The 21,687-nt window shown below is 43.2% G+C and overlaps 1 protein-coding gene across 1 annotated transcript in view; it reads left to right on the top strand.

Moving 5' to 3' along the window:
- The window catches only part of STK3 (serine/threonine kinase 3), a 1,148,864-nt gene that overhangs the window by 115,077 nt on the left and 1,012,100 nt on the right, over positions 1 to 21,687 (top strand). Inside the window, exon 2 of the mRNA XM_086966048.1 lies at positions 1,163 to 1,243. Coding sequence (XP_086822174.1) covers positions 1,163 to 1,243 — 81 coding nt within the window. The remainder of the gene's footprint in view (positions 1 to 1,162; positions 1,244 to 21,687) is intronic.

Below are 21,687 nucleotides of genomic sequence, written 5' to 3'. Positions count from 1 at the left end.
AGATATCACAAACGGAGATCCAGGTGGATCTTGCCTCTGTGTTGCAATCTGGGAGTAAGGCAGTGTCGGAGATCCTTACGCATATTAACATCGGTACACTTCCCAACCCATTGTATTTGCACTTGTAAAGTTCTTAAGCTGGGCTTGGTCTCTTAAAGCAGCAGCGCTGCAGGTTGGCCCAGCAGAGATGGTATACATGTTCAGCTGAGCACCTGCAAGGCTGTTACTGAGGGTGCTCTGATGAAACTCTCTTAAACTATGTGGTTTGTCACAATCTTATTCTGCATATTAGAGTACCTCTGTTTTACATGAGTCTGTTTACTGACAGCGAGATGTGCTTCCCCACGTTAGATTTTTTTATCGTCAGGAAATCTTGCAACATTTTCTTGCATTTTAATAGCCTATTGCACTGTCTGCTTCTGAATTTGCAATGTATTATTCTGTGTCAGACTGTTTACTTGGTGCTAGGAGTCGGTAAAATGTTCGAATCTTTTAAAGCCTCTCATTTCATGTTTTCATATATTTATGTGATATGTTTTTATGTATTGTACCTTTTATGGTCTTTTGTGACCGAAATAAAGATGAAATGATTGGCGGACTGCCGAGTGTGAATTGATGAGCATCAGTTGAATGTGCCGTGGCCTGGGACGGGTGTGTCTTCTACTGAGAGATACACAGAGGTGTTCGCTATAAAGAATGGGGTGTATTTGTTAGCGTGCTCTGGATGTAAATGTTGGAATACTGTGAAATGCTATGTTTGCAAGGCCCTGCAGCCAGCCCCCTCGGCCAGCAAACTCCTTGTGTGAATGGTTGTAGGCTTTGCGTTGGGCAGTTGGCTGCAGAACCTGGCCTACAGTGAGCCCATGCCCGCGTCCAACCTGTGAAAGGCTGCATTACTGGGCCTATAATCAAATAGAGATACGTTCTTTTATTGAGTATTGTTGATAGTTCTCAGAACGAAAAGCTTTTGCCTATCTCCGAGTATCTCTACAACCTTGCAAGAAGCTTTGCTGTGTTATAATTGCTTGCTCATGCTTTTAGCTGGGTTCATCCTGTATAAATAAAACATACATACTCGCATACAAGCACAATCATTTGCCATTTTACCTTCCCACAGAATTCATTTTCTGACTTGATGTCCTTTTAATTTTTTCCCCAACAGCAAATTGAAAAAGCTGAGTGAAGATAGTTTAACTAAGCAGCCTGAAGAAGTATTCGATGTTTTGGAAAAGCTTGGTGAAGGGTGAGTACATTCAACTTCTTCTTGCAGTCTTTCCCCCTCAATACCTGAAATGAGAAAAGGATACAACTCTGGGTCATTCAATTTGTTAGACATAAGTCCAACTAGATTTTACTAGCAACTTGTGGTGTTCTACGTTTTATACCTGCACTGATTACTGGAAACTAATACAAATATGTTATAAAGAAAAATATGAAGTGATGATAGTAGAAACCGCACTCACCCATGCGTTATGGCGAAGCAGTGTGGCTTATATTTAGAATTGTGTGTTAATTCTTTGGGACCATGGATTGCTTGCTAGGGGACCAGATTACAAACCTGTATATATGGAGAATTCAAGTAACCTAGTCATTCGTCATGATGGCCATTGGCCGATCGATTATGAGCGGACTCTTCCTTCCAGAATGGGGCTTTTTAGTGAGGAAGGAGGAAAGAAGACCAAGCTGTCCACCCAGGAAAGGTTATCTCACTTATTCAAGTCTCTGTTATTTAGGATAGAAAAGTGCACTTTCCAGGATGCATCCACAAATCAATGGAGGGAAACAATAACAAGTGAAATTTAAACTGATGACAAGAAAAAGTGAGAGATTGATTGAGAAATAGGCATAAACAAGCACTGGCAAAGCTAGTAGGTCTCAACGTTACATACATACTTTCTATAATCTTACTACACGCATCTTGGAAAACGTCTGTGTTGCATGGACGAGATCCTCTGGATGGAGTATGGAATTGTGGCCATCAGTGAAAGGTACGAATTATTATGGAATCCTCTACCAAAAAAAAGATAACTATTTATGGGCTGCAGATATTTCCTCCTATGCCAGGATCCCGATGCTACTGTACAGGTTGCTGGAAGGATAGTTTTATACCCAAGTTCTAGCTTTAGCAATACTGTTGATTTGTCCTCATGTCACAATGTATATCACTTTCACCCATTCCAACTTTTTAGTCACGATCACCAAGCTGCTGGTACTAGTTTGCCGATCTTTGTAATTGGAAACCCAAACTATTAGCGTACACATGCTTAATGTTGTGGGCTTAATAGAACAGGAAAGGCTGGAGGTTGCCCTCATGGCATGGAGCCAGTGCAGAGATATCTGTAGGTTTCCTTGAAATCACCTTTACATGCCTAGCTGCCATTTGCCAAGCTAAAGTGAAGCAATTGACAAGTACTTACTGTAGCCACATACATGTCTCGAATTGATTGGGAATATTGAGTTTAAACGGGGTGTACCCTAAAAACTCATGGACCTGGGTGGCTAAGTAAAGTACAGGGAAAAAAGGTCCGAGTTTGCGCAATTATTTCTAGATATTCTGTCTTACTACATAAAAAATGTTCACCACATACATGTATCATTATTTTTTGTTAAACAAAGTGAAAAATAAAGCTTGCAATATTCAAAGTCTGATTGTATTTATTCTTACACTCTTGTAGGTTATGAATTACTACATCACAGAAGTAACTTTTTATCTTCAAAGTATATATGCGTAATTTTCAAATCATCACAGCGATGGTGCTCTCAGTGAAGGAAGGAAGGGATGTGATCGGGTTTGTGAGGGACTGGGTAAAGGTGGTGTGACAATGATAGCATCACATTAAAATCAGTAGGCCTTTACACTCAAGCTAGTACACATGTTCCCTAATCACATCACACATAGGCTAGACAAATCCATTGTATTGAGCCCTATGGCGTGCTGGGTTGGTGTCATGTTGGGGTCTTCGTCAGGATAGCTGTGAGCACATAAATGTAATGGTCGGCGTCTGAACCGTCACTGCGTGGGCCAACGTGGGCTCCTAAAATTTTTGGGCAATGCTCCTGTGGTCGAGCATACACTTGCACCTATGTCAAACATTTGGACCAGTAGAAGACGATTTCTTTATTCAGTGCGTGCCTTGCACCATTCTGATCAGTTGTCAGCGTTTACTCTGTCGTTAGGGAATTGATTGGGGCCTGGAGGTTTGGGAGGGGAGAAAGCAGGTGGGGGTGGAAGCCACACAGGGGCCAGGAGACCAGTCCGAAAGGAACAGAAGCACTTGAGGTGCAGTCTGCAGCTCTACTCCAACCTCAACCCTAACCACCATGGCAGGGCTTTGGAGACACCTGGTTGGGGGTGTAAAAGTGCAAGTGACCAGTTGTATTCTGTAGGCCACCAAGGATGATGCTGCCTCAGTGCACTACTGATTTCAGCAGATAACGATTACGAGGAACAGGGAAATAAAGCTCTTTGCTCAAGATCAAAACAGGGGTGGGGGAGCGTAACCAAGGATGTTTGGGTAGAGCAACACTGATTGCCAGGAGGAGGGAAGCTACAGGGAGGGCGGGATATAACGTGGCTGGTGTGGAAGGGAAGCAAATGGACAGTAGTTGCTGCTATGGGGCAGTAGTGTAGGAGTGGGTTAAAAAAAAAAGGAAAAAAGAAAAATCCACTTACTTACCTGCCTGCCGCTGCCTCTCCTCCGTCCTCTTCGGTCGACACAGAAAACAGGAGGCGCACATGCTGCCAGATTCCCCTAAGCCGATCATGACTCTGCTGTCACTAGCATGACAGCAGCGTCATGATTGTTCTGAGTGGCCTGGTTTGGCGCTCAGACAGGAAGTGGGAGGCTGTGCATGTTCTCCACCAGTCTGTGCAATACTGCTGGGTGGAGAAATTCTAAGTGCACATGTCTGTCTGGGTGGTCCAAGATGGCCGGCCAAATCATCATGCGCACTTAGAAAGTTCCCACTGCTCCTCCCCCTGCTCTGTGGGCAGCCCATCCCCATCACACCTGCACCTAAACAGAGCCAGTATGGAAACTTAAAATGATAATAACATTGTGTTATTATCATTTTATTTTTTCTGTGGGGCGACACTCTTCTGCCTTAGCGGAGGAGCCACAGCTGCAAATGGACAGGAGGAAAGTAAATGGATAAATAAGTGCAAATGGAGCTGGAGGATAGAAGAATAATGATGAAAAAGCAACAGGGGCTCGAAGCACAGGAGGGCGAGCACATCAAGGAGGGGACTGTGGTGAAGAACATGAGCAGGGAAACATGAGGGAGGGGGGAGAGTACATGAGGGAGACAACGTGCTTAAACATAAATAAAAGAGTACTGCCTAATAAAATTGCTGACGAAGGACACATTTCCCAGGGGTGGAACAAACACAAAGAGGCAGGAAGCCTTTGGCAGACAACTATTAAGAATCAAGCAAATGAGAGTGGAAATGAAACCAATCAATGGGAAGCAATGGTGGCGTCTAACCCTACTTTTGTTAAAAAAAACTAAAGGTCTCAAAGAGACAGTGCATGTGCTATCTAAGCAACACCTAAAAAGAAAGATGAGTACACCTGTGTTGCTAAAGATAACTGACCAACCCAAGGAGGCTTCCATCTAATCACAAAATGTGGGCACTGAACGTTTGGAATTCCTTGGCTTAGAAAGTGATAACAGACCATGAATTGTTAGAATTTTGTAAGTGTAGAGGATCTTGTATTAATCTGTCAACGCGAGTGGGAGTGATTCCTTTTCCCAAAATAGTTTTGTTTTGCTGTGGTATTTTATGTGCAATGTGAAAATGTACAACATTCTAGCCAAGCATCCATCCCAAAAAGGTGTTTAAAGCTAAATGACTGTCTTCATATGGTAGTTACTGGCAAATGAGACCAAATACCTGAACAAATATAAAACCAAATATTCAATGAATTGCATCAAACCATCTCAATACAAATATGATTCTTACAGCCAACTAGTATATTCTTTTTTTTAACATATTCCGTTCCTAAACCCCTTCCAGATCCAGCATTTATCATATTTTCGACATATTATCATACACTATATTTTTCTACCTATTTTATAATAGTTTTGAATTTAATAGTTATTCTTATTGAAGGTATGTTCACATTTGTACATCTTAGGTTTGTTTTATTCAAGATCCTTTTTCATAGTAAGAAATGTTAATAGGTAATGCACATTAGCCCTTTCAGTACACCTATTTACCTTATTGGTAATTTCTTTGCATTTTCACACTTTTATGGTTTATAACTCTTTACTCTGGAACATCTGCAGGAGGATCATAGGGTTCTCATTTTTGGACTGATAAAGTTATGTCTTAGGAAAGGGTATCATAAATATTAGTCTTGCTACTTCTTGTGGGGTAAAAGGTTTGAGTGCTCTCAACCATCCCATCTTAGAGATATGTAGTCTCAACCAGTTACTCTCCCTCCACAGGACAGGTTGGAGATGCTGTCTCTAGATCAGTTCCCGACAGCCATGCATAACCATGATACACCATGTTTGGTGGCCCTTTAGGATGCTGATTCCCATGTATCTTTCAGGAAAGGCCACAGAAAGTCTAGCTAAATGTAGCTGGCACTTGTTACTTAGACGTTTGAAAATGTATGTTATTTCCTGCATGCTACGAAACCCTTGTTTAACAAATACCAAAGCACTCTATGGTAGGGGATTCACAGATAACCTGGGTCCACCAATCCAAATTTAAAAATGCAGATTACATATTTTCTGAAAAGCCCAATACCCATTACTTGTCATTCTAATAGTTACTTTATTCACCTTCAAATATTTCCATTCTCATTCTAATGAAATAAGAGCAGTTTTGATAAATCTGGAATTTTTCAAATTTTTCGCCTTGTTAAGCAACATTACAGGAACCCTTATCTATCAGCACTGTCTCTATTCTGCATGCAAATAGTGTGCCTGTTCCCTTGTATCTTTCATTAATCTATTAAATGCTACTTATGCAACCTTTAAAATCCTCTCCCTAAAGTAACACGTAGAAATTAATTTATTCAGCTGCACAAGCCAAACAATTAGTTCCTGTGCCAGTCAAATCGGTCATCCATTTCACCCAAACTACATTTTCCAACATTCTTTTTATGTGTTCCTTGCATCACCCTACATCCTAAAACCCTACCCATCCGAATTTGTGTGTGGGACTATAGCACCAATGTCTGTGGTGTTGCTTGTTTAATAGATCAAATGCATACCATGGTCAGAAAGAGTTACTAACATGCATAGTGCTCAACTCCATTGAGAAATGAACAAGCAAGTCACTTGATCTAAGGCGGGTTCCTACAGCTGCATGTGAGTCTGTCTGCTGAACTTTGCCAGTCTAAAGACTCATTTCTATTTTTTCGGAGTTCAGTTCACTGTACCTTTGCAGTATCGTCATTGCTTGTGTGTGTATATGCTAAAGCAACATCATAAAGACTAAGTAAGTTAGTGGCAGCCATCTTGATATGGTCCCATCGTTGTGGCATTAGTATTTCCGCTGAAACTGATTTGTATTATCAACCATGATGAGTCATTCACACCATTGAATTTTTTATGGGACTCCAATGCTCTTTGAAATTGTCTTCAAAAGTTGTCTATGTAAAAATATGTATTTATTTAAGATCTTTATTTCGGCAGAATAGCCATAAAAGTCACATATATATACATACATAAAACAAGGAACAATCAATTACACACGTCAGTTCATAAAAGGTTCCTTTTGTTTAAAAATAGGTACAAAAGTCAAAATTCACCAGTCTCCTTATAACATGGTTCATTTAACATAATTCATTTAGCATAATTATTTTGGCAGCAAAAGTGGACCTCCTTAATGTATCTGACCCAATATCTCACAGCGATTGACCCAATTTCTTTCGAATAAAGAACACTGAAAGAAGGAATCTGCTGATACTAAATACAATGAACTGGGCAGTGTTAGTTTTAACAATCCTATATGCTGTAAGGCAAGTTCTGGTTCCTAGGAGAACACACATAGGTTTTAGCCATCTTTTCCGGGCTTTCGAGTACGCTTTGCATACGAACAGCATGTGGACTTCGTTCTCTATACAGGAGGCTAAACACATAGGACATCTTCTACTACTGTCAATTGTACATGCCCCATTTTTCTTTGACCAGCGTTCTAAGTTAGCATTTAACATGAGATTCCCATACCTGAATTTCAGGTAGAGAGTCTTGGCAACAGGGGGCTCAATTTCATCCAGAAATGATTCAAAACAGGGTTCGCCTTTAAACAACAAAAAGTCTTTGGTAAGGGTCCCAATTCTACTCTCGTGTGCAAACTTATTGTTCATATAGGACCAAAAAGCTCTCTTCACCATGGTTTTAGCAGAGGATGGTAGGTTCTCTGGGTCTTCCCATAATGAATGCAGGCCTAGCATTCTAAACCATTTTTGGATATGCCCAAACCATAGGATAGAATTAGGAGAGTCAAGGTTTAATACCTCACGAAGGCTGTTCCTGTAGTCTAACAATTCTGGGGTGGACCAAATCCTAATCCAGAACATTAGAGGTCTTATAATTGTAAAATGGTCAGTTCGTTTGAAATTTAAATCAAATTGGAGGGGAATTAGGGGGGTGCTAGTGGGGGCCCTTACGATTGATTTCATAAATTTGTTATCCAATCCTTGGAAGCTCTCTCTGGCCCAAGGACCCCATATTTCAGCCCCATATAAGGTGGCAGATTGGATCTTAAATTTAAAGAGTTCGAGAACAGGTGTTGCGCTCTTGCATGTACTAGCATTCAGTTTGCTCATTATAGGTTTAACATTTTGAGCGTATGACACCTTACTTTTCTCAATTTGGGCCTTCCATGTTAACTTTGAGTCGAGTACCACCCCCAAATAAGAAAAATTATCAACAGTTCCAAGAGTTTGTCCATTCAGGGTCAGATTCCCTCTGTCCGGTCTGCTAGGGTTTAATGCCATACATTTGGTTTTGTTAATATTGATTTCTAAGCCTTTTTTTTCACAGTAGCTACTGAAGGAGTTTAAGAGTACCTGGAGGCCCCTCTTGGTCTGGGATATTAAGATGGTATCATCCGCGAAGATCAGCGCAGGTACTCTCTCTCCATTTAGCTGTGGTGAGTCGTTGTTGCAGGCGTTCAGATATTCTGGGACATCATTAACAAATATGGAAAATAAGGTAGGGGCCAGTACACATCCTTGACGGACGCCGCGCTCGATTGGAATATCGCGCGACAGTTCGCCATTTGGGCCCCATCTAATGTTGGCATGGTTTCTAGCATGTAACTCAATTATCTGTATTAATAGACTCCCTGGCATCCCGGCTTTGTCTAAGGATCTCCAGAGCAAGTTTCTAGGAACAAGATCAAATGCAGCTCTAAGGTCAACAAACGTTACATACAGGTGACCTTTCCTAATATGCACATACTTCCAGTAAATACAACAGAATCTGAAGACCTGGTCCAATGTACTGGTCTTGGACCTAAAGCCAGCCTGAAATTTAGAAAGTATTGTTGACTCCTCCAGCCAATCATTTATTCGGTATAATAAATGTTTGGCATAGAGTTTTTGCAGGGTGTCCATTAGACTAATGGGTCTATAATTAGAGGGGACAGATCTGTTACCTTTTTTAAAAATTAATACAACTTCTGCTGCACGCCAACTTTCGGGAAATGAACAATTTTTAGACAGAACGTTAAATAAACGGTTTATGTAAGGAGCCCAAACTTCGATCGCGTGTTTGTAAAGGTCTCCAGGTATTTTGTCAGGACCGGGGGCTTTACTATTTTTTAGTTCATTAATTGCCTTCTTTGTCTCTTCCAATGTAAAGTCAATGTATTCAGGAGGTGGTGGTAACCATGGGTCCTCTCCAGTGACACCATCATATTGTTTATACAGAGATGTAAAATGATTTACCCATGTTAATTCGTCCAAAAATGTGTCCTTCACACCTCTTCCTGCATGCCCCCCATTTGCAACCAGCCTCCAAAAGCCAACATTGTCATTTGTTTTTGCAGCAGCCAACATATCTGCCCAAAGCTGCTCTTCCCATTCTTTTTTGGAATCCTTTAAGACATGCTTGTGTTCTTCCCTTGCGAGTTTAACATCCATCTTGGAGCCCTCTTTGATAGCAGTTAGGAGCTTCCTTTTAGTCAACCTACACGAGCGGTTGTACCAGAGTTTCCCATGGCATCCCATCCTTGCATTTTGCTGATGTTTCCTTGGTATTTTAGTCATGTGGTTTTTAAGTTTATCAAAAAAGACTTTGTGCAGTTCTACAAAATGTTCATAGTTCTCAGTAAGGAAGGGTTGGTCCGCCATGGGCCCAAAGGTCGAATCAAAAAGAGAATAAACCGCTGCTAGAGTTGTGCCCTCCGCTAGCAAATGTGGCCATTTTAGAGCGCGTCTATTATTATTGATGTGTACAGTTTCACATGATTCACCAGCAACGTCCCCATTCGGTATGTCACTTAACATATGTGCATCAATATGGAGTTCCAGGGGATAATGGTCACTCTCATCCCTGGTTATTACACTGAAATCCAACATAAAGTGCCAGATGCTTAGTGAAACAAGAATAAAGTCAAGCCTACTTTCTGATTTCGCAAAGGTTGGCTGTTTGGTTAGGTCAGAAGGAAGGCGGCCATTGCATGCTCTCAAGCCATGATCAACTGTTAGCCTCAATAGTTGGACTGCTAGAGTGGTACACTTGACATAGTTTGAGGTTTCGAGCTGGGGAATGTTATAAGCTTGGTCCTCATCCTCGAGAACTTCCGTGATCCCAAGAATCGGTTCGAAATTGCAGTTCAAGTCACCTCCCAGAATTACTGGGACATCACCGACCACCGTCTTCAAGAAGGAATCCAAAGTTTCCAAGGTAGGTGAGACCCTGGAACGACCTATGGGTCTATTATAGACGTTAATAATGTAATATTCACACCCCTTTGCAGTAACTATCTTTAGGGCTAGGATGTCAGGGGTTCCAGTATCTATATGTTTAACCCTTATAGTTAATGTGATTTTAATCCATACGATCAATCCTCCGGATGGCCTTCCCCTCTCAGCCCGTGCAGCCACATTACAAAAGGTTTTAAATCCCAACCTGTGCGGAATGTCCGTAGCCCAAGTTTCCTGCAGTAGGCAAAGATCACCAGAGTCAATATAGTCTGCCCAATTGGGGTCCATCAGGTTTTTGCCTACTCCGGCAATGTTCCAAGATAAAAAGTGCAGTTTTGGAATTGGCGCATTATCAGTAAGGTCACAATTAGCAGTAGACACTGCTGAGACTGACAAGGGAACAGCACTATCTAGGTGTGGATGGTCTATTTTGATCCCTGCTTTTATTATCACAACCTCTACTGCACAATTAGAATTTTCGCCAAAACAATCTTTATGCGTGTTAATGCATACTGGGTTACCTTCAGAGTTGCTTTGCTTGTACTGAGTGCTATTTCCTCGATTAGGATGAGTATGCCCCACACCCAGTGTACAGTAAAGATCATAAAGCATGGGGATGCAGTTTGGTATGATTTCAAGTCAGTCAACTGCATCTAGGCAGCTGAACCTATTGAAAGTGGGAATTCCGGACCACATATTTAGCTCAGTTTGTCTTGCCAGATTTGGTGCATAGCCATGGTACAGATTTGGAGTGTTCCAACCAGAGCCATACTTGGGAGGCCTTGGGGGAGGATAAAAGAATGAAAGGGGTCTTGCTATAATAGGAGATGTATCACCATACGATTTCCATGCACAAATCTGGTCCGCACTGTGGGGTTCCTCAAATGAGATGACTATACAGTCGCCCGGAATTGACTTTGTCATTTGTCCGACCCATGGTACCCTGCGTACCATCAGAATTTTGCTTTTCATGTGATTAGGAATCGGTTTATTTGAATTTAACCAATAAATCACCTTATTTTTTAATGAAGCAAAATTCTCTTCATTTTGATTTTGTAGTTCGGGGACACTAGTGAGGACAATGACAAATGGGCTAGCATTAATATCAATATATCCTCCCCTGAAGTTATTGTAGGCATGAGCTGACTGGTGGTTGTGTGAGTCTATTCTATTAGCATGGGGTCTATCAGGCATGGATTTATTAGGGCCCTGGGTATTATTACTCTTGGGGGGTCTAGTTGTTGGCAAGGACTTCTGTGAAATAGAAGACTTGGGAGCTGAGGGATTGGAGGCAGCCACATTTACTGGCTGTGATTTTTTACTTTGAGCAGCAACAGACGGTTGGGGTTTATTAATTACATTTGCCGGTGGCACGTTCAGGGGTGTGGTGATAGGTGCTGATTGGGTGTTAACTTTCGAGTTGTGTTTTTTATTATTGTTTTTAGCTACCCCTTCTTTTTGTTGCAGCACACTAAATGGGTTGATATTTGAGGATACCACAGGTGCCAAAGTTGTAGCATGTCTAGGGGTATCATTGCCATTAAGGCTTAGACTTGCTAGCATTATGACCCTCTTCTCTACCTCAAGTAATTGGTTTTCAATACCAGCTAACCTAACTTCTAATGGCCTGAGAAGAGCTTTGAGCGTTTCCCAGACTATTTTCAGGAACTCTTCCCTATCCCCTTGTGTGGAGTACCTGGATGAAGAGGTATTCTCGCCCTCTTCTACTAATTGATCCACTCTTTGTACCGGGTTAGATTGCTCTATGCTGTCTTTCTTACATTGATCATTGGAGGGCGTTTGATCAGTCCCAGTGATAGGGGTGACAATAGACTGTTGGGGAACCCCCCCTAAGAGACTTTGATTTGATGCTACCTTAGCCTTCTTTCTGGCGTAGACGGATAGGTTTTTACGTTTACGTTTCTGTTTCGGTGGTGACTTGGCAGTTTCACGGGTATCGCTCTGACCAACTCCCCCCAGCGCCTTATCCCCCACATTAGCCTCAGTCGGTGCCTCGGAGGGTGGAATATTTTCTAATGCTACACTATCACATAAACCTGGGTTGTCTACTTCTATGTTGACAGTGGAAGCTAACTCCTCATGTGTAGAATGTACTTCAGCCACGGTGATAATCGGTACAGGGCCGTTAGAGCGCTCAGGAGTTTTGGACGTTGCAATATGGCCTAGTGAGGATTTCTTTTTCAATGCCAGTTCGATTGACATTTTTCTTGCGGACTCTAACTCTAGGGAGACTCTGTGCTGGAGCTTAGTGATCTCATTGTCGATGGAAAGGCTAGTCCTTGTAATAAAGTCGTCCAAAGTCCCTGTAGCCTTTTTACCATTTTTTGTGGTTTTACTTCGTGTAGCACGAACGGACATATTTGAAATGATAAGTGTAGCCTTTCTCAATTGAAGATTCTACCAGAATATTGGACAAGGTACAGCCAAGGGGGGTGGCCCGGTCCGGTCTTGCTCGGTCTGTAACGGCCTGAAACGGCCCTGTCTTTGCCCGAAACGGCCCTGTCTTTGCCCCGTCTTCGCCCGGGCTGCGTCCCGCGCTGCGGGAGTTTGAAGGAATTATATGGGGGCGTGGAGGGCGGGGGGCGGGCCAGCAGGGAGAGCGGACCGGAAGCTATCCGTCGGTCTTGCGGGGACTTCTGGGTATTGAAGTCCCCGCACGCTCGCAGCCCCGCTGGTTCCACACGCCCGGTACCGCCTTTCCGCCTTACCGCCTCGGTTAAGCAGAGCTCCTTGCTGTGATGTTCCTTGCCCCGCCTCACACAACGAAGCGGCACCCGCGGAGCGGGTGCGGCGAGCAGTAGGACTGGGCAAGTAGGACTGGGCGCTGCTATGGCTCGCTGGTGCTTCAGGAATCAGGAATCCTCCGTCATTCAGGCAAGTCAAAAGGATTGGTATATGTAAAAATATAAGAATGTCAAAGAGTTGGGTCGTATTAAATTCTTGGAGCTTTAACTTCACTGCTTCAAATGAAAAGCACAAACGGCAGCAATCATGAAGAGATTTCACCTTTTATAATTCAATGAGTCTTCATTTTGAATCAAATTGACGAAGGCTGAATGGAGACACTACAACTATTTACATGGTAGGTAGATGAGTTATTTAAAGGTCTCTGCTTTCTTTAAGTCAGATTAATGAGGTAGTGCATGTTTTCATTGCACGTCGTGTATTGAGAAGATCATATTTAGTTGAATTTGCTGTTCTCATTGAGGTGTGAGCCCAATCTGCACTCACTGTTGTTCAAACTTGTAAAGGATACATGTGTCAGATCTGGGGACACTCTCAATAACAGTCCAGTGTAGATCAATGTGAGAATTGCTCATTTGGTTGAAATGGAACACTAGTTTCCAAGTTCGCTTTCCTGATTTTATATTACTGCGATGTTGTATTATGCGTGTTTTTATTTTTCTGTTTGTCATGCCAATGTAATGAAGTTTACAAAGACACAGAAGGAGGTAGTTTAATTAATTTAATTTAATTTAATGGTTTTGTAAAGCGCGTAGTAACTCCGAAGAGCATCCCAGCGCTGATCTGCTTCTCCAGGGGTTTTAGCCAACTAGTGGGATTTATATTTGCGGGAAAAGGAAGGTCTTTAAGGTCTTTCTGAACTGGAGATAGTTCGGTTCTGTCCTAAGTTTTCGGGGTAACTGGTTCCATCGTTTCGCCGTGTGAACCGAGAAGCGACGGCCACCGGTCTTGGCTTTTCTCACTCTAGGGACTGCAATGAGATTTTCTGCATTGGACCGGAGATCCCTCTCTGCTTTGTATGGGATTAAAAGTTCTTTCAGAAGAGGGGGACCGTTGTTGTTGAGTGTTTTGTGGGCCAGACAGAGGGCTTTGAACAAGACCCTTTCTCTGACTGGGAGCCAGTGGAGAGAGTTGAGGGCTGGCCTGGCGGAGGATCTTCCAGGTGTGCCCGTGAGTAGGCGGGCTGCGGCATTTTGGACTTTCTGCAGTGAGTTCAAGGTGGCTTCAGGGGCTCCCAAGTATATAGCGTTACAGTAGTCTAATCTTGCCAGGATTAGACCCTGGATGAGGAGCCTCCTTGCGGTCTCTGGGAGCAGGGGAAAGATCTTCCTGCAGGCTCTGAGTAGTCCAAAGCATGTCCCTGCGGTTCTCTTTGCCTGGGTTCTAAAACTCATGTCTTTCTCAATCCACACGCCAAGGCTCTTGACCTCTTCCTTGGGTGCGGGAGGGTCCCCTAGGCACCTGGGCCAAAGGTGAGATGGTAGAGAGGGCCCATTGTGGCCCATCAGGAGGATCTCAGTCTTGGACCTGTTCAATTTTAATGAGGAGAGATTCATCCATTGGTGGACTTCGGAAAGGCAGCTGTGGAGGTCGGATGGGGCATGGTGAGGGTGGGAAAGGGTAACGACCAGCTGAGTGTCGTCGGCGTAGTTGATGACTGACACGCCGTACGAGCTGACCCTCTTCTCCAGTGGGGCCATGTACACGTTGAAAAGTGTAGGGCTCAAAGATGAGCCCTGTGGCACTCCACACCGGAGGGGGATGATGGATGAGCAGCTGTCGTTTTCCCGCACCTGGAAGGAGCGTCCAGTCAAAAAGGATTCTAGCCATTTCAAGGCCAGACCCTTTAGTCCGATCTCTCCCAGTCGGTGGATTAGGGTGGGATGGTCTACAGTGTCGAAGGCCGCACTGAGGTCTAGGAGGAGTCTGTATTACAAATGTGTAATATTTTATGCTGTATCTGTTTCTGATTTTGTTGTGTATTGCTTTAAGGATTAATTGTCACTGTTCTTAGAATGTTTATAAGTCACCTAGGAGCTGTGTTACAATTAATCAGATGAGTTGGAGCTGCTGTCAGTTTTGTCTGCCTCCACTCACCATGTAGCCTTAATAAACTACATTAATCACTTTTGACCAGCGTGATTACTACAAATTAATTGGCGACGATCTAAGGCTACATGGTCATCGAAACCAATGCGTGTGGAGTACTTCAGGGAACTCTTTTCCTGTCTTGCGTTATGTGAGCGGTGATGTACTTCATTTGAGTCACTATTTGCTACTGAACTTTCTGCCGTGCCTGCTGCTTCTGAGGTAGGACCAACTTTGTTTATATTGCACTTTGCTGGACTGCCTATTTACAGCTTTACTAAGTGCTGATCAACCGTCTTCTTCACACGCCTGCCCCCCGCTGCATACATCTGCAGCAAGCATTCCTCAAGGAGCATACCTGATTTCTTCTTCACAGTGATCCAGTTAAAGGTCATGGATGAATACTTCACAGTCAAGAAAACTTCAATTGGGCCCATTTTCACATTCAAATTCCCAGGCTGTTTCGCTGGGGGGGGTCGAGTTTTATAATTTCACTTCACCTCTGATTAGTTAACTCACTGTAACCTCAAAATCATTAGAGGTGATTATTTCAGTACCTAACTAATCTTCACAGATCAACACTCTTTCTTATGGTCGAAGGACCATTAGTTGAGTTAGTTGATGGTGATATTAATAATTAACTAACTAATGTATAGATCTCAGTGAAATAACCACAAACTCTGGGTAGGATTCATGAATTTTATCTAAATCTCAGTCAAATATGAACGCTCAGTAGTACAAATTCACAGTGCAAACTCCATCAACTATCCTGGGAGAGAAAATTAATTTGGCAAATACATTCAAAATCACACTCATTCAACAAATCAATACATTAAGAGTGGATAGATGTATAGACAAAAAGCATAATAAATCTTACATTTGCAAAAGGATATACAAATTTGAGACAGAATAATAGTTACCCAATGATGATAATGGAAAACCAACCCTCTGGCCAAAGGACTGGTGGAGGCCCCCTGATTGGGAATCAGGAGACAAAGACTAAGGGACAGAATCAGGACAGGGCAATACTTACTAAACTTCTCTACAAACCCGATGCACCAGGTCGCATCCCTCTCTTACACTGTCTCCCTCCTCGATATTCTTCCGAAATCTTCATTCTACTTAGGTTGACACTCAGGTGGGAATATTCCCAGTCTGTTCTCCCCTTTCCTCACCAGCAGCTGCTCTCGCCTCTCTCTAATCTCCTTGCTTGCTTGCTAATTACAACATTTTAAGTTACTCTAGTTATAGTCTTCATCTTTTCATGTCCCACCCTCAAATGTTGTAATTATCGATGGAATACAGACTTTGATTGGACTGGGGCAGGGGAGTTGTTGTCAACTCATGCTGACAGATTAATTTTTATTAATCCTTTGTCTGGCAAACCCTTCCCCCTTAGCTCATTCACAAATTTTATTTTACTTAATTCCCATACATCTCTTGTTGCAAATTAAATAACATTTTTGCAATACAGTTCTGCAGTCAAGGGCTTCTTTCAAACAACTCTTTTCCTTGAATCTTTTTTTTTTTTTCTTTTTAGTGCTCATACACCATGTTGGGCATTCCTGAAAGAATTCCTCCAGCTCTTCTCATCTGGCCAGCTCGTTCCATATTAGGCCTGTGATGATAGGGGGATGGAGTTCCCTCAAGCTAAAACTGTTTCCTTAATCCACTCCTTTTCACAACAGCTCCATAGCTCTATGTTACTTAGGAGAAAAGGACCAACAGAGCCCAGGCAAAATCATAGGACCATTTTTACTTATTACGCCAGGTCACAAGGGCCGACCATATCTTATCTTGGCTCGTGCTGTCACAGGCTATATTTGATTCACATGTAAAAATGATGTGTGACATGCATTCCGCAAACGTTGGGGGGTTTGCAGATTTCTAGACCCTGCAGATCTCTCTCCTCGCCAAGATTACAACATAGAAGATACATTTAGATGCTAGATCTTTCAAGCAATAATCTGCCTTCAGGCCAAGGAGAATTGTCCTGGGGTTGACCTCCACCTGTTGCTGGAGAACATCTTCAAGAAACTTTTTCGCCAATAGCTGATGATCTTCGGACAGTCAATAAACATGTGGAGGTCGTCGGCAGCCGGATGCTTACATCTAGGTCAATGATACTCCGACCCAATTGCCTTATCTTGTTTCCCTGGGGTCCAATAAACCCTATAGGCCGTATAGAGATGGTTTCTCCTAAGAGCAGCTGGTTTAACTACTGCCCGCAGCATAATGAGAGTCCCCCCAGATATTTCCTAAGTTATGCATGGCAGGCCCAAGGACATTGCCCCAGAGATTTAAAATTTCGGATTCCGCTGCTCCTACATCTTCCAGCAGGGCCCAGTACCAGAAATAGATCTCCCGTTTCCAGCCTCCCCTTCTAGAGACCAAGTTGAATCTTACGCTCACTTCTTCATGGTCCCAAGACTGGGTTGCCCAACACCCCGACAGTTGATAGTATTTAAATCTCAAGAGCGTGCTACCTGTTAAACCAGAAAGAGATTCCCAGCTCAACAGCTGTGAGTCCTTCTGGAGATCACCCCATGATTGAATCCCTGCTAATTTCAATGACTGGGAGAGATGATCCCTAAGATAGACAGGGGTGCCTGGGGAGTCCCAGATAGGGGCCTGGCATGTATAATATGGGATTTTAAGACTCTTCCTGATAAAAATCCTGTTTTTTAATGCCGCCCCCAGGACCTTGAGCCTACATTTTTTTATAAAACTTGGGGTCCTCGAATTTGAAAAGAAAAAACTCCTACCCTTGGGGAATATCCTGTAGTAATGCCTGAAACATTAGACCCAATGAGGACGGGACAAGCTTGTTGGCCTGTATTCTAAATGTTTTTAAATGGAACGCATGGCAATAATTGAGTAGATCTGGTAGAGCAAGGCCCCCTTTATTTAGGTTTCTCCTTACCTTTTTCCAAGCAATTCGAGGGGACTTGGTATTCCAAATGAAGGAGCCAATTTTTACCTGCAATTTTGAAATATCTAAAGCACTAAAAGATCATGGAATTGAGTTGATTAAAAAAGTTATCTTAGGCAGGATGATCATTTTTATAAGATTTACTCTCCCAAATATATTCAGAGGAAGGCTTGACCACCGGAGGAGCAGACTACAGACATGTTTAAAGACCCTACTCCAATTAATCTTGGGGATGTCATCTATTTTCTGGGCTAGTTGGATTCCAAGATACCTCATTGGAGCCTTAGTCCCCTTTGTTCCAATGCCTTGATTCCATTCCATAATCTCGGTCTTATATTATTCTGTAGCCCGAGATATCCCCGAACAATTCAACCTGCTCTACTTGTCTGGGAATACATTCTACGGGATTGGTTGTATACATAAGCAGATCATCTGCATATAAGGCAAATTTTAGCTCCAGGTCCGAAATTTTAAAAGGTTTAATCTGAGGATCGGTCCTGAGCCGACACACAAAGGGTTCAATAAACAAATTGAACAAAAGAGGTGACAGAGGGCACCCCTGCCTGGTGCCTCGGGAGATAGTAACCCAGTCTGTCAGAGCTCCGTTGACCAGAATTTTTGCTTGGGGGCCCGCGTAGAGCGATCTGACTGCTGAAACAAAATTACTAGGGAATCCAAAACTATAGAGAGCTTCCCAAAGATATGACCAGCTCACCTGGTCGAAAGCCTTGGCGGCATCGATGGCAACTAAGGTTAAAGGATGTTTTTTATCTACTGCCACATCGATGGCGCCAATAGCTTGAAAGGTGAGTTCATTCAGCTGTCCGTCGGGAATAAAGCCCCTTTGATCCTGATGAATTATGGTTTTAATGATTTTCGCAGTCCTAGTTGCTAATACCCCAGCAAAGATTTTATAATCAATATTTGAAAGAGAAATAGGCCTGTGTGACTCAATTTTTAGCGGATCTTTATTAGCTTTCAAGCTCAAGGTTACTGTAGCTTCGGACCAGGACCTGGGAATAAGCTCACCGAACATATAGGCTTTATTAAAAATATTTTTTAAGTCAGGCACTACAATGTCGGATAAGGCAATGTATCCCTCCGTGGGAAGCCCATCCGGGCTGGTCGCTTTACCTCTAGCCATTTTCTTCAGCTGGACTTCTACTACTACTTCACCCTCTGTTATACTAGACTGTAGAAAAGCCCTATCCACTTCTGACAGCTGGGGGAGGTCTATCTGATTTAACCATTCTTTTTAACTTCCTGAGGTCTAAAATTAAAGTCTTCCTTATATAGGTCCTACATAAATACTCTGGCTTCCACCCAGATCTGATCGTCATATAAAGTGATTCCAGTACTTCTTTGAGATAAGCTGTTTATCTGATTCCTTACTCTATCTACCCTGGTCTTCCAAGCCAAAAGAGAACCACATCTTTCCCCATATGAGAAGTTGTGGAGTTTGCTAGTATCCCACCTATCTTTTAAGATCTTATCCAAATTGGCCTTAAATTCTGCCCGGAGGCCCTCTAGCTCGATTTGCAGACATGGTACTAGGTTCTGAGCGACTTCTGAAGCCCGCTGCAGCTCCTGCTCTTTTTCTTTAATCCTACAGAGTCTATCTTCCTCATAGATTTTTTCTGTCTAATCATCAGCGAGCTTAACACGCCTCTTAAAACGGCCTTAAAGGCCTCCCAGGCTATCTGATCGTTTGTGGTGCCAAGATTGTACCTAAAATAATCCTCTGCTTAAACTACTAATCCTGCCTTTACCTCCTACTTTAATAATAGGGATCTATCCAGAGTCCACCTTTTCTGGTATTTTTTATGTTTTAAATTATCTACCAATTCCACAGCTGAATGGTCTGAGAGAATAGCAGGGATATAAGAAATTGAGTCTACATCTGAAAAAATTGACTAATATAACAAAAAAAAAAATCAATTCTAGAGTGATGTCTATATTTTTTACTATAAAAAGAAAATCCTTTTTACAACCGTTTTTCACTCTCCATATATCTAAAAGACTAAATTCCTTAATAAACGTTTTCAGCTCAAGAGTGTGATTTACGGGGGACGATGTATTTGGCTTTGGAGGTACGATCTAAAAACTCATCAAAAACTAGGTTGAAATCCCCCCCCAGAATGATAGGTGCAGATGTAGCCAAAAGGCTCGCCTTTAATTTTAGGAGGCCCCTGGGTTGTCTTGGTTCGGCCCGTTATAGACTGCACATACCAGGGGAGAACCATATATTGATAACGCAGCCACAAGCCATCTCCCGGATTGGTCAGTATCAAACTTTTTTACCTTAATCCCTGTGTTACCTCTAATCATAATTGCCACACCCCTGGTGCTGCCCCTTTGCTCCGAATAAAGGCCTTCCTGAACCCATCTTAGCTTACTGACCCCCAGCCTGCACTCATGAGCCTCTAAATGAGTTTCTTCTAAGAGGCATATATGGGCTTTACAGTTGTAAAGGAATTCCCTCACTCTCGACATTTACCTCCTATCCCTTAAGCCATTCACGTTCCAACTTATTAGTTTAATTTTGTTAGTACTAGCCATTTTTAGGTCTCGCCTGTCGATGCGCATGCGCATCGAGCAAGCGAGACTATGGGGGCTTATCCACTCTTTATCCAACTTGCAAGGAATCGTGGCGATTCCTTGCAGTGCCCGTGACTTTTAAGCTCAATCCGCATGCGCATTGAGCTTAAAAGCGCGTGCACATGCCCCCAGCCGCCTGCCTTGCCTACTCTCCCGCCCCCTCACTTCTTGATTGCACGGCCGCTAGGCCGTGCCTCCCCTACTCTCCTCCTCCTACTCTCCTCCCCTCGCCGTCTGTTCCCGCACTCCTCCCACACCCCCGCTCCGCCCCCTCCCCTGCCTGCCATGTCGCGTCGCATTTCTCCTCCCCCCTCCCCACAGCTCCCCTACTCTCCTCCTCCTACTCTCCTCCCCTCGCCGTCTGTTCCCGCACTCCTCCCACACCCCCGCTCCGCCCCCTCCCCTGCCTGCCATGTCGCGTCGCATTTCTCCTCCCCCCTCCCCACAGCTCCCCTACTCTCCTCCTCCTACTCTCCTCCCCTCGCCGTCTGTTCCCGCACTCCTCCCACACCCCCGCTCCGCCCCCTCCCCTGCCTGCCATGTCGCGTCGCATTTCTCCTCCCCCCTCCCCACAGCAATGCCCTCCATTTTGCAAAAAACAGCCCAGGGCTCTGTTCTAAAAGTACGAGCAGCCTTGCCATAAACGAAATACCGAGATTTTCCATCTACTGAGATTTCCATAGTCTGAAATAGATATAAATGTTGTCCGTGTTGAGTTAGTACACCACTACCTAATTAAATGTGTAGACAGTATCCATCTTATAACATAGCGACGTAATCTTACTCTGCGGCATGGAGGCCTATTGATTTGGGAAAATTGATTGGCAAGTTTGGATGTTCGGCTATGTTGGAAATGGAAGTAGAATGGAAACTGACATCAGGAACGACGACTACTCTGCCGCTACACGCCGGTGCGTGCCAACTCAGCACTCATATTGCTTGTGAATAACTTCACGGATCACAATGTACCCGTCCTCTTAAAATGATTGTTAAAAACAAAATGCATTTTCTCACATCTATGCCTATTGTGAAAATATAGTGGTTATTTTTACCCGCTACAGATAATTTAAAAGAAGAAGAGACCACATGGCAAACAGCCGGCATTTACATTTAAAATGTTTAAAACAAAGTAATGTTGCACTTGCCTTTGCTAGTAAAATACAGAAATACAGCTACAACACAGAGCCTGTTGTGTTAGCGAACTAAATGACATTAGTCTGTGTCTTTCTTCCTTCTATTGCTGAAGCCATGGCACCAGGGGCGTAGGAGACATTTCTAAAAGCTCTAACTCATACTGCAAAGGTGGGAAATAAGAGTTGGCACTTAAATATCACTTAAAAAAAACATTCCTTGCATGCAAACTTGTGAAACGCGCCGATGGAAACAACGATTTTACTCATCAGAAGCAGC

The sequence above is a fragment of the Lissotriton vulgaris genome, chromosome 4_1 (genome assembly GCF_964263255.1).
Source record: "Lissotriton vulgaris chromosome 4_1, aLisVul1.2, whole genome shotgun sequence".
Lineage (NCBI taxonomy): Eukaryota > Metazoa > Chordata > Amphibia > Caudata > Salamandridae > Lissotriton > Lissotriton vulgaris.
The sequence above is the reverse complement of the archived record's forward strand: the minus strand, read 5'-3'. Positions and strand labels throughout refer to the sequence as shown.